This window comes from Poecilia latipinna, unplaced genomic scaffold, assembly GCF_001443285.1.
Source record: "Poecilia latipinna isolate Pla-1442-1.1 unplaced genomic scaffold, P_latipinna-1.0 Scaffold5286, whole genome shotgun sequence".
Lineage (NCBI taxonomy): Eukaryota > Metazoa > Chordata > Actinopteri > Cyprinodontiformes > Poeciliidae > Poecilia > Poecilia latipinna.
In genome coordinates this window covers 1-12,698 of record NW_015117902.1, presented here as the reverse complement: position 1 = coordinate 12,698, position 12,698 = coordinate 1, and the positions used below count along the sequence as shown (strand labels likewise).

The 12,698-nt window shown below is 34.5% G+C and overlaps 1 protein-coding gene across 1 annotated transcript; it reads right to left on the bottom strand.

The window, feature by feature from the left end:
- Window positions 1-6,984: 6,984 nt before the first annotated feature.
- LOC106943417 (MOB kinase activator 3A-like) lies at window positions 6,985-11,365 on the bottom strand. Its single transcript, XM_015026731.1, has 3 exons — window positions 11,315-11,365; window positions 9,892-10,170; window positions 6,985-7,422 (listed from the first exon to the last, which is right to left on the bottom strand). Exons 1-3 carry the CDS (start codon window positions 11,363-11,365, stop codon window positions 7,393-7,395), a joined length of 360 nt encoding a protein of 119 aa, XP_014882217.1. The 3' UTR covers window positions 6,985-7,392.
- Between the last annotated feature and the right edge of the window lie 1,333 nt (window positions 11,366-12,698).

Genomic DNA, 12,698 nt, shown 5'->3' with positions numbered 1-12,698 from the left:
TATTTACTTTATCTTGCTGAAAGGTTACTTGTAAGTTTTGTCTTAATTCAAGGGAACTAAATTGCATTAGAGACTTGACTACTTGGTGAGATTTTGTTTTTTTCAGTGCAGCAGTTTGTTTTTGTTTTTGTAAACTCTCAAAAGAGGAATAGCCTCCTTTTAATCGCGTCCCTGATTCCTAGGTTTTGCAGAAGCTTCGCCACCAGATGCATGACTCACACCCCACAGAGCCATTTGGGTGTGTGCTGAGTCACAAAATGTCCCAAACCCTCTTCCGACTGTAAAACTGGCCACACTGTACCGGGAAAACAACACCCGGGGTCAGTGGCGTGTAAAATCAAAACTGGACGAGCGTCTGTTAGTTTTCATTGGCTGCAGGCTGCCATGAATTCCTCCCTTGTTTCTCTTTCGCGTCTTGGAGCTGCTGCAGAGCTTTCGCTCCAAGGCAGTCTGGTACATTCCAGCAGGGGAAAAACACAGAAGGGTGGGGGCAGGGACGAGCAAACGGCAGGGTTGGGTTTGGTTCATCTCACACGTAACAAGCAAAGCAAACGCTGCCAGGGAACAAGGGAGGGACAATCCTGTAAAAGGATCGGGCTGCAGCAGGCTATGAGGTCATTTCAGTGGTTGATGTTACTGGAGCACAACGTTACATCATGTGGTTTCTTTAAAATATATATTTGTGTGTCAAAACCTACTTTTTCCATCCTCCCCGAGCTTGCCTGAAGGAGGAGAAACGTGGAATGTGTATCCAATGTGAATATCCTTGTAGAAATAACACTAAAGCTGCAACTTAAATAGAAATATGTTCACATTTTACATAGATATATTGAGTTATTGCTATTGGCTGTAGAGCTATTGCTAATGAAGATTTAAAAAATATAGGTGTAATACCAGTCAGAAGTTTACATACCCTGACTTTCATAGTAATTTTATGAAACTGAGTGATGGGATGACATAATGCCCTAAGTTGTTTTCACCAACAGTGATTTAGGCAAAAAATAAAAGACTGAGGGCTTAAGGAAGGCGGCGATCCAGCTTTACAAGAACTGGACACACATTTTTACATTTATTGTGGATTTTCAAAGTCTTACAGGCTATAATATATCATAGAGGACATATACATTTCTGCTCATTCATCATGTGAATGAAGGAGAAACTGATGGTGATACAACAAACAACTTTAATCAATCTAGAAAGAATGATGTAATGAGCAAGTTTTAATTTAATTGTGATTTATTGTCATAAAAAGGTTAGATATGCAACTTTACCTCCATTGATATCTGATCAAATGTTCCTCAACAAGTTGCACACCAACCACTTACTTTTTACAAAGAGCAGGAGCTTCTTAAAGAGACAGAGGCGTCAAATTGCAAAGTCATATTTGATAAAATGAAACATTTTTAACAACTGAAAATAACATAGTTACTTGATTGTGCCTGGAATATACATAATACTGCCCATTTCAGAAATATCATATATCTTTGAAGACATTCATGATATTGTCGTGACCCGAAGTAAAGATGAGTTTGACGCTCCTCCTTTAATGGGTTGTGACGGTTTAAAGCCAGATGATTAAAACTTTAGCAAAGTTTGATGCACAAACTTACATCTAAAACAGTTTAAATAAAAGATTAAAGCTTATTTGGAATCTCTCCAACATTTCTTTCTGAAACTTTTGGACCAAAAGCCGAGTCAATTACGAGAAAATAACATGTTTAAAGAAAGTTGATCAATTCTAAGAAGACCGGTCAAATAAAGTTGACTTCATTGCGTCTCACTAATAAATAGCATTGAGTTCACTACTTTTGGTTTGACTATTGAAGAGTAATTTTCAATAATCTGTTGATTGAACCATTATAATTTTTATCATATTCAATGAAATGTATTTTCTGAACAAGACAAATACTCTTAGCTCTTTTATGTTGGTCCAACCAGGATGAAGTTACAAGATTTTTCATCATAAAAGATGTTAAAATAGATTAGGAGATTTGTTTCTCTGACTTGTTAAATGTTAACTTAAGTCCAGGTTTATAGTGCACGCATATTCCAGTACATGGTGAGTCTGCTGTTATTTCTGAACGGGGGATTTCCCTGTGGGATCACTACATCTGCTTTCAGGTGGGCTGACTTCAAACATGGACAAATTCATTTAAATATAACCCCAGCATGACGGGATCTGCTCAAATTAAGGATAAAATTAATATTTTAATAACAAATGTTTTCATTAAGTACCAGATAGTCAGATTTAATAACCAGTGACAATGTTTCGGGTTTTCTCCAGTTGAAACGTGACTGCAGGCGGGTCACGTTCGTGTCAGTGGGTTCATCCCAGCCAAGCAGCCTCACAGCTATTTTAGTGTTAGAATTCCTCGAAGCATTGGCATGGGGGAAAGATTTGGCAGCTTTATTCCTCTCTGGAAACATCATTAGCTCTGGCTCTTTTCCTTTCTTTGTGTCTGAAATCATAAAAATATGCCTACCGTTCAACTGCATGCCTCAGCTTTTTTTATTTTCTAAACTCCTAATAAAGTATTTTTGGTCTAATTTCTAGTCCAAAATGTCTTAGCACACTTAAAATAATAATAAATAGAAGTAAATAATCCAGAATATTGATGAAGAAGTATTAGTTTCACTAGCAGATTAAATGTCTTTTTATAAGTGAAATAATCTGTCAGTGGCCCTTTTTTAATCAATAGTAAGGAATTATTTATTTAAAATGAGCTCTTATGTAAAAGTTAGTTGTATGTTAGTTTTGTCTTATTTCAAGTTTGAACTTGAAACTAGATTAAATTACTTAGTAAGGTTTATTGTTTTTGCAGTGAGATTGACTAATAATGAAATCATTTGCAGCCGAAATATAGTTAGCAATGTCAAATTAAGCTCTGCTGGCTGTCCTTAAACTAATATTATTATCTGTAGCTTTGTTCTGACAGATGGCACAAAAGAAAAACCTGGTGTAAGTTTATTTTTTGGTATTCAGCATTTTTGAGCAAACAACCCCCTCAAGGTTGTGCGTTGTTCGGATTTCTCGAATCTGTACTGGTGAGGTTCTTTGAATTGTTGGAAGGTGAGATTGATGCTGATATAGTTAAACCACGTCTCAGGGTTACATCACCCAAAAGTGAAATCATAGACAAGTGTAGCTGCAATGGTTTCAATAATCCACACCTCATACAGATGTTGTGTTTCTGTATTTAGCCACAGAACTACGAAACACTGTGAAAATAAAACATACATCCTTAAGCATAAAAGTACCATAAACACCACCATTACAACAAGGAGTTTTCAGCTAGCCACCTTCTCCTCTGTGAAGAAGATCCTATAGATTTTAGGAGACAAAAAGAACAAAACAAACAAAAAGACACTGATATATGGATGAGTGAAGTGATTGTGGTGTGAATCACACCTTTACTTCTGCGCCTGTACAGTTTGGTTTCTGGGAATCTCCCAGGATGACTGTCTTTCGGTTTCTAAATCGGTTTCTGATGCAACTTGGATGCAATTTGCTTCTTTAGCTTATAGTTTTTACTATTATTAGTGCCCATATAAACAACACCCTAAGGATAATATATTTTATTCTCTAGCAAATGGAATCGTATCAAGTTTGAGCCCCTATTATCATATTTAAAGTCTTCAGAAGCTAAAACATGTCCACCAAATGAATACTATTCTGTCTATTAACTTTTTATTTTAATAAATTACTCTAAATTACATTCCATAGGAAAAAGAGAAAAGGTTTAATACAACATGAAATAAGTAAAATATAAAATTCAATTGCTTAATTAGACTGAAGGAGGCCAGCGCTGAGAAGACTAAACAAATTTACCCGGAAACACAAAATCCCGAAAGAAACATAAAGATAGACCATTAAATAATGTTTGACTTAGTGTGTTTAGAACATATTTGTTGTTGAATATGCTCAGGTCTATCTTAAATTTTATTTCACTGAAGCGTTACACTTTCTCGTCCTTCTTTAGCAGAAACAAGTTCTATTTTCTGCAAAATGTAACGCTATTTTATGCTGCATGTTTTGTGGGGCTGAAAAAAATTAAAACTAATTTAGCAATTGATTAATTGTTAACTGGAATATACAAACTCAAAAACAGTACAATTTCTGAGAAAATAACTTATTCAGTGCAGTAATTAGGCTAAAACTGTACAAAAAAATTATTTTAATAATTTTAAAAAGCCCTTATCTATCAGTATGTTCTACCTAAAGCTCCTCAAGTGGCATTTTTGGTTCTAATTGTCCTATTTTGTTATCCAATTAGCAACGGGTTAGTACAAAAATGAATCAATTTATCTAAATGATCAAGCATATACTAAGGGAATGCTATGATTTTGCATTTTAGGCTATAAAATATTTATTTTCTTATTTATAAAAGTAACTTGAATTGTTTATTTGCATCTTTTTCATTAAAATTGTAATGAAAAATCTGTAGAATGTGCCATTTAAAAAAAAAAAATCTAATGAATGGTCAGAACAATTAGCTACAAAAATAATTACTAGCTGCGTCCCTAATGATTTGTTTTCAAACTTACTGCCTCTTATTTATGCAACTTGCTTAATTAAAGCAGAAAAGTGCCTCCACATCCATCCAACTAGATGTTTTTGTTGCTCTTGTTACTGCGGTTGACCCGGTCACGTCAGGCGGAGTTCATTCACAACAAACTGTCCTCTGTTTCCATCACAGTACAGTCTGCCCTGTTTCTTACATAAGCAGCTTAATCCAAATCAGGTCTGCGCTTCATGCCTATAACAGGCGCAATGGGCGGATTTTGTAAACGCTGCAGCAGCAGAGAGGTGACTGGGTTTCCCTGGATGCAGGCAGGTGTTGGTGTCTGGAGCCCCCTAGCGGCGGGTTGAGGACGTGGATTTTATTTTTTATTTTCAGGACATGTGGCGCTTGTCACGTCGCGTGAGGCTCAGGACTCGTGTGACCTTCATCTGCTAAGCTTATCAGCAACCAACACCGGCGGGTTGGACATCTGAGAACCGGAGTGAAACAGAACCCGGCTTTGGTAGCGTCTGGTATTTACTGGTTCCAACGCATCCACTTAAATCAGGGGGTCAAAGTCAGCTTCATTTTGGGCCAAATCAAAATTCATAATGTTCTTAAAAAGCCGATTGTGCCAGAATACATAGATAAAACCCATCAAACTGTTAAACAGCTAGTTATTCCGCATTCAATAACTTTTTTTTTTTTTTTTTTTTTTTTACAATTAAGTAATATATTTTCACACTGCTCAGTACCTCCAGGATTTCGTGATTCCTTTTGTGGTGTTTTGCAATCAAAATAATAGATTTTGTGGTGCTAAATTAGAAATATTTTTAAGGAAATTTTTAAATATTGGCGCCAATATATGTTAAATGTGACTTTTTATTACTTGACATCAAATAAGACTGATAGCAGTCACGTAAACCCAATGTTTTGACCAATTTTGAGAAAATTTTGCTGTAAAATCAGAACAAATGAGAGGATCTATTGATTTATTTATTTTTTTTTACTTTACGGATTTGTGAAAAACTGGAGGGACTTACTGGTGTAATTTGGAGTCTAGAGGGCCACAAAAAAAGCTGCGACGGGCCAGATTTGGCCCCCGGGCCTTAAGTTTGAAAGTTGCGACTTAAATGGTTTAACATTAAAATAAAAATGAGTTATCCTGCTGCTATGCAGCATGTAAACCTAATAATCAATAAGTCAATTAATCGCATGATAAATTAAAACAAACTCAATCATTTTAATTTGTATGATTTAGTATTTTTATTTTTTTTTCTACAGAAAACTGGATGACAGAAGTCTTCAGTCTTGAGTTTTGGTCTCAGCTAGCCCTTTTTCTGAAGGACAATTTTGTTTACAGAACTTTTCCCCTCCATTATAGTTTAGTTGTATTTTGTTGCTAGTTTTTTATTAGTATTAAAACTGTAATATGAAACTTATTTAAAAAAAAAAAAATTTGCATGTTTTTAAACTGTTACTATATCATGACAATATGGTAAAGACAGATAATTTACCAAAAATTGAAATGTGAAACATTGAGCTCCTCTGGCATCTCCCAGCTCCAACTAAAAACAACCAATCAGAGCTGGGAGGCGGGTCTTAGCGCTGTCAATCAAAATCTCATCCTCTTACCCCCTTGCTCTCAGATAGCTTAAATGTTATGAATGCTAAGGCTAGTTAGCATAGCCACACAGATAAACAGTTTTTCTGTAACGACAAATTGTTTCTCTGCCATTAGTACATTTAGCAGCGAGTACATGAGGATGATTAACAACGCTAAGTCCCTCCTCCTGGAACCGATTGGTTGTTTTAGCTCTGGAGCGTTGCATTTCTTCAAATGGCAATAGATGACAGAAGTGGAGATCGATGTTTCCACATTTTATCTCACATTATATGACATGACATGGAGACAGTTTTAAAAAAATACATTCAAAAAACATTTATAAAAGTTACTGCAGCTTTAATTATTTAGTTTTATTAGTTATAGTACTAGTTTGAGTTGTTTTATACTTAAATTTTTAGATGCAGAACACAAAAAGTCAAAGTATTGTGATTATACCTATATAACCGATTTTCAGTTAAATTATTCTGGAACAATCATCTGACTTTGGCACTTTGTCCCAGCTTTTGCTGTCGCCATTTTACGGACAGTTTTAAGTACCGCCGCGAGGAGCATAAAGTGCCATAATTTGCTAACAACTGACGTAAACTGCTTGTGTGGAAAAAGTAAATAAAAAAAATCAATTTCATGTCAGTCTGAAAAAAATAGATTAATAAACAGGAAAATGAGGAGTATTATATCTGTATTTCAGTAAGTTGTATAATCATTTTCCCCATTAATTACTGTTTTTATTTATTTCAGTTAAAGAAAATGTTTTCCCAGTTTCAGGTTTTGCCCTTCAGTCAGTTTTAGTTTAACTATAATAACTTTGCTGGAACCCAGTCAGTGTTGATGTAAACACAAACAAACCACTTCCACTTAAAACAGATTAGAAATCACTTTAATGTAACAACATAGTGATTTTTAAGACTTACAGTCAGAAATAAAAATCTAATTTCAGATCATTTTAAACCGAGAGGAAGGAGATAGCCTGGTGGAACGACTGAAATAAAATAGAAAAACATGAACACAAACATATGCCTCTTAATACTGTGATCTGATAACATGTCTGCAAGAGCTTTTTTTTCTTTTGTTTTTTTTTTCTTTTTTAAAGGAATAGTTTGCCTCACACGAGAACATTCTTGTTGAAAACCTAAAGAATGTGGATAAAATAGATTACAGTACTTAAATATAAAAATAGACTCTGGATTTCTTTGCTCCCATTTCTCTCTCTGATTCAGTCATGGAGATGGACGGATGGACGTGTCCAGCGTGTCCTCAGATCCCTCAGTGGCACATTCGAGCAGTCATCTCTTTCTGTGGAAACAAACAGCGAGTCGATTATTAGAAACGCTAAATATAATCAGTATTAATGGCTGACTCTGAAATAAATTAACTTTTCAATGATTTTCTGATTTATTGAGCTGCACCAGTAAAACAAGTTAATTCCTAATAAAGCTCTAATAGAATAAAAAAAAACTTTAATTTTCAAGGCATAAATTAATTTAAATGTGTGAGTTCAAGAGTATTGCTACATTTTTTCTGAGTACAACTGATTATATTTTATTTTAAAGAAATTGTTCCATTCTGCTGATTTTTTATTCAACTACTGAAACCTATTTCATGCAATAGTAGAAACACATAAAATTACAAATAGACAAATTATTTAATTCCTTTTTTAAATTAGAAAATAAACATTTTATTGGCTAAAATTATAGCATTCCTTTGCTGCAAATGATCAAGTGTACTTAAACGACACATCTGATCTGTTGATTAATAGATGGAGAGCAACAGGAGCTTAATCTGAGATTTATTTATTTTTACAGATCAGATTTATTTATTTTGAAGCAGGTGAATCTAAAAATGTCACTTCAGAAGTTCTGGGTAGAACATTTTTTGTACAGTTTTGGCTTAATTGCTGCTTTAAACATCTCGTTCTTTCATTTCTAGTCAAAAAACAAGATTTTTCTTTATTCTGCAAGTTTGTATCAATCAACAGCTAAAACCAGTTAATGTTGCATGCAAATATTGATAAGAAATTGTGAAAATATTGTAAAGAATTTATGTAATTATTACTTTTAAGGTGCATTTTCCCCTCTAGATTGGTTGAATTAGGTCAGCATGGTGACTCTGTGAGGCTAAAATTAAAATTTTTCTCAACTATTCACTGCAGGAAACATACATGTGTGATTAAACAGATAATATAATTTTTTTTAAAATCATTTTTCATTGTTAATCTTCCAAGGTGGTGAAATAAAGTCCTGATTTTGAAGCAGCCGAGTTTTTCCAGAGCTTGATCACATGAAAAGACGTCGATGGATCAAAAACAGAAAACAGGTTAAAGGTTAAAGCTCTGAGTTTACAGCTCTGTAAACTCAATCTGATCAGGGAGACCTACTTTTCAGATCCGAGAAATGTCAAATCATGTTGCTTTAAATCCATAAACAGTTTCCTCAGAGGGGGGAGGGGCCTTCAGTCTGAGCATGCTCAGTAAGGCTGCAGGAAAACTGCACTGTTTGAGAGAAAACCTTAGTTTAAACCCAAATAAAATGTCCCAACGTTTGTTTTCGCAACATGTATGAAAACGAGTCAGTCTGCAGAGCTGCTGTGTTTACCTTCATGGGTAGAAATTTACATGTTTTTGCTTTTGGCTGCACAGAGCATTTTGCATGATTCAGACTTTCTCATTCAAGCTGAACAGCAGGCAGTTTATTTTTACCATCACTCACTATGACACAACAGGTACATCTCAACAAACCAGCATATTATAAAAAAAGTTGATGAACTTAGTTAAGCCAACTAAGCCTACTATTGATTATTTGAGCAGTACTTGGTTGGCCCTCGTTCCACTCCAGTTCTATCATGGTCATTAATCTATGTATCGGTTCTTTCATCCCCATAAAACTCACCATCAGAAGGAAACGGCTTCACTGGCTTTGGATGCGTTAGGCCAGCAGACGATTTAGCCCCAAATCATCATTCTGAAAGCTCCAGCGAACCTCAAGACAGAGTGTGCCTCTCCACTTTCTCTACGACCTTGATTTCCAAATTAAAAGTCTGATTTGATTGCATCTGAGCAACAGTCTAGTCCTCTTTACCCAGAGTTCAGGACACTTTGACTGTGCTTTTCCCAGGTACTTACAAATCTATGCCTAAAAGTTTTTCCTTCCACTCAACTTTCCAAAAATAGATCTCTCTGAACAGCCAGCTTCTTTAACAATGACTCTTGTTGTTGACAATATTTTCTCTATTTAAATAATAATAGATAATTCAAATTCAATTAAAAATACTTCATTAATCCAAAGGGAAATTAAATACTGAGATAATAGTAATATTATAATATTATATTATATTAGCACATTATTATTAATATATATTGTTAGTATATATTATTATATATATCATGAATATCATATAATTACCTAGATGTACTAAAAGAATCAAATGTTCAGGTATGTTGTGAAATGGTGGTGCTTTTACGCCGTTTCACCGCTAGGGGCGCTAAAGCTTTGATTTTTAATTATTTGTTTTTCCTAAATTCCTTCCACATAATACTTTTACTTTTTTATCTAAGACATACAGATTTTTAAGTTAATGTTAAAATGAAAGTTCCTTTAGAAAATAATCTTGTCTTCATTTGTAAATTTTAATATAATTTAACCAATTAAATCAAATTAAAACAAGGATCTGTAATTATTATTTATTAGGTTGTTTGCTCTCTGATTTGCCCCCATTTGAAGCCTCTCTGGTGTTTAGTTTGCTCAGGTCCAGGTGTGTTTGACTCACCAGGGGTTCCAGTTCTTTGTGGTCCGTCAGGTTGAACTCAGTGACGAAGTAATAGAAATGCTTGTAGCAGGTGTTGACGTGCGCCTCAGCGCCCATCTGGGAGACCCGGTCGAAGTGGTGGATGTAGACGTGGACAAACACCCGGAACAGACGAGACAAAATCTTCTTAGCCACCTGCATGAAGCACTTAGGGAAAGGAGTACCTGGGGGAGCAGCAGAAGGAGAGACTCTCTTTCTTACTGTCTGCACCAAACATAAAACATGTTCACAACAAACTACCTAGTAAAAAGTTACATTTTCTGTTCGTCTGACTGCAGTTTGCTTTGACAAAATTAGCAGGAAGTAGTTCACATCAGCGGTGGTTTCTATTCATAGTGCACTGGGCATGGTGTGACCCATTTTTTTAATCCACTGCCTGGATGTTTCTGTTGTAAAGTCAGCTGCTGAGCCGCAGCAGAGGCCATGCATACATGCAGAGATAATAACGTCCAGACGAGAACGCCACTGCCACGGTTTTACCGAATCCTCAACGTCTGCGATGCGAAACGCAGAAGGTAATCTAATAAATCCAGCCTTGAAATACAAACGCTTCATATTTTGGATTGCACAACTATTTTATTTATTTATTTTTTTCCACAGGTTATTTTTAAAAGTTGCTTTTTGCACCAGAGTTTGGGTTACAGATGATCATTTCAGGTTGAACTTTATTTTGATTTTTATTCAACATTATAAATAGGCCTGTTGCAATAAGCAAAAAAAAAAAAAAAAAAAATCAATTAATTAATTGGATCATGAATTAAACTCAACAATTAGCATGATTTAACTTTTTTCCTCTTTCTACCAAAAACTGGATGAATAAAGTCTTCAGTCTGGTGCTTTAGCCCTTTTGTGAGGGACAATTTTGTTTGCAGAGACTTTATAATTAACTTTATGAAGCATTTTGTTTATTTTCCAGCGTTAAATGTTCATTAGAATTTAAAGTTTATTGATCTTTGTAAACGTAATCTTGCATTATTACGTCATGGTCTCAATTTCTCTGCACAGTAACTGAGTCAGAGTAAAACTAGGCTACAGTAAACAACAAGCAGTGTTTTCTGTTTAAACAACATTAAACCATAACCTCATACTTGGCCATTGCAGCTCTAGGGCTATTAACGACTTTCATGTTGTCTCTACAAACAATCTGCAAATTATCTCATCTCAACCTTCTGCATTTGTAATATCTGAAGCGATTGTTCCTTTTGATTACTCTGTCTTTGACATTGTGTTTAATTTTCCCACTGCGTTACTTGTTTTAGTGTTTCAAGCTTTCTAAATTATATTTTTGCTATTAGAAGCGACTGCGGCAAAAATAATTTTCCTCTTATCTAGGCTACAATCAAAGACACCCTGTAGAAAAACATTTTTATTGACACTAGAAAACCCGTTTGTCTCCATACTTCAGCTCGTTTGGCTTCGTCTCAGGAAGCTTCATGGTGGAAAAAGCGTCAAAAGAAACTGGTGATAAATGTTGACTGTAGAGCTGCAGAGGAGGAAGTGGTTTTCTTTCAACAACTTCAAGTTTAGCGAGAATAAACGGAGAGTTCGGACTGATGGGAACCACAGAAACTCAAAGGCCACACGTGAAGAGCAGGCGCTGCTGATGAGCGGATAAGGACACAATGGGTTGATTTACCCTGCTGAATGAGCTCTATGTTTCATTTTCTGTTGAATATGAGTTTTATGAAACGGTTAACATGAAGGTTTGACTGCAGAAGATCAAAACAACTTTGATTCATCCAGATTTATTCAACTTAACTGAGGATAATGTGAATATCTAAATAAAACCAGTTTACTGTACACAGATTCAGAAATAAGTTAAATAATCGTAATGTTACATTTTCAGTATAGAAACTGATTATTTCTACATCATCAAATTTTTTTTTACTTTTTTTTTTTAGAAATGCATAAATTATTTCATAGGGTTAGGTCACAATGTTGAATCTTAACTCATATTTAATGTGTAAATATTTGCATATAATAATGCAGAATGCATTAAATGCTAATAGTTATTGTTGAGAATAATAAAACTAAAAATGTGCATACATTTTCTAGGAATATTTTATCCATATATTTAATATCAAATATGCATTTTTAAGCAAAATTAATCTTCACTATAAGAACATCAAATTACAGATAGAGGAGTAAAGATGTAATGTCTTTAGTCTTTTATTTACTTTTTATACAAACGGAGAGGCTTTCAGAAACCGAGATTATAGTAATCCTTTGTTATCATGATGATTTAGGAAGCCATTAATGTTAGCTTATTTTGTGTCTGATGTGATGCAGAAGAATTAAAGCTGCAGTATGCAACCTTTAAATAAAATAAATGTAAAGTTTTTCATTGTTTATTTTGTATGAAGCTAAAACTGCCACTTGACTATTTCTGGGTAGAATATATTTACAGACAAAAGGTTTTTTGGCCTTATTACTAACTATTAGCTACTGCCAATAGTAGCTAATAGCTACTGCTAATAGTTAGTAATAACTAATGAGCTAATGTTGCTCTTTCAGCAAATGGCTGTTATTATTATCCGTTTCATAAATATTTTTTTTTTACATACTGCAGCTTGAAAGTGTATGTGCAATTTTAAATTGACATTTATTACCAGTGTTACTGTACTCAACATAGACGATGGTTTATCTGCAAATTTAAAGAAACAATTTACTCAATGTCCCTTATTTTAATACAGCAATTCCTTCAATATTTAACTATAAAACAGGAGAACAGATTAGGTCTGTTGCAAGAAATCAATTAATCACATGAT

What these genes read in the sequence shown, in the direction of transcription:
- LOC106943417 (XM_015026731.1), bottom strand. Translation starts at nt 11,365, where the DNA reads ATGAAGCTTCCTGAGACGAAGCCAAACGAGCTGAAGTATGGAGACAAA. An exon ending in TGAAGTATGGAGACAAACGG is followed by an intron (nt 10,171 to 11,314) that starts GTTTTCTAGTGT and finishes ACTTTTTACTAG; the next exon opens with GTAGTTTGTTGTGAACATGT. An exon ending in ACAAAGAACTGGAACCCCTG is followed by an intron (nt 7,423 to 9,891) that starts GTGAGTCAAACA and finishes TTGTTTCCACAG; the next exon opens with AAAGAGATGACTGCTCGAAT.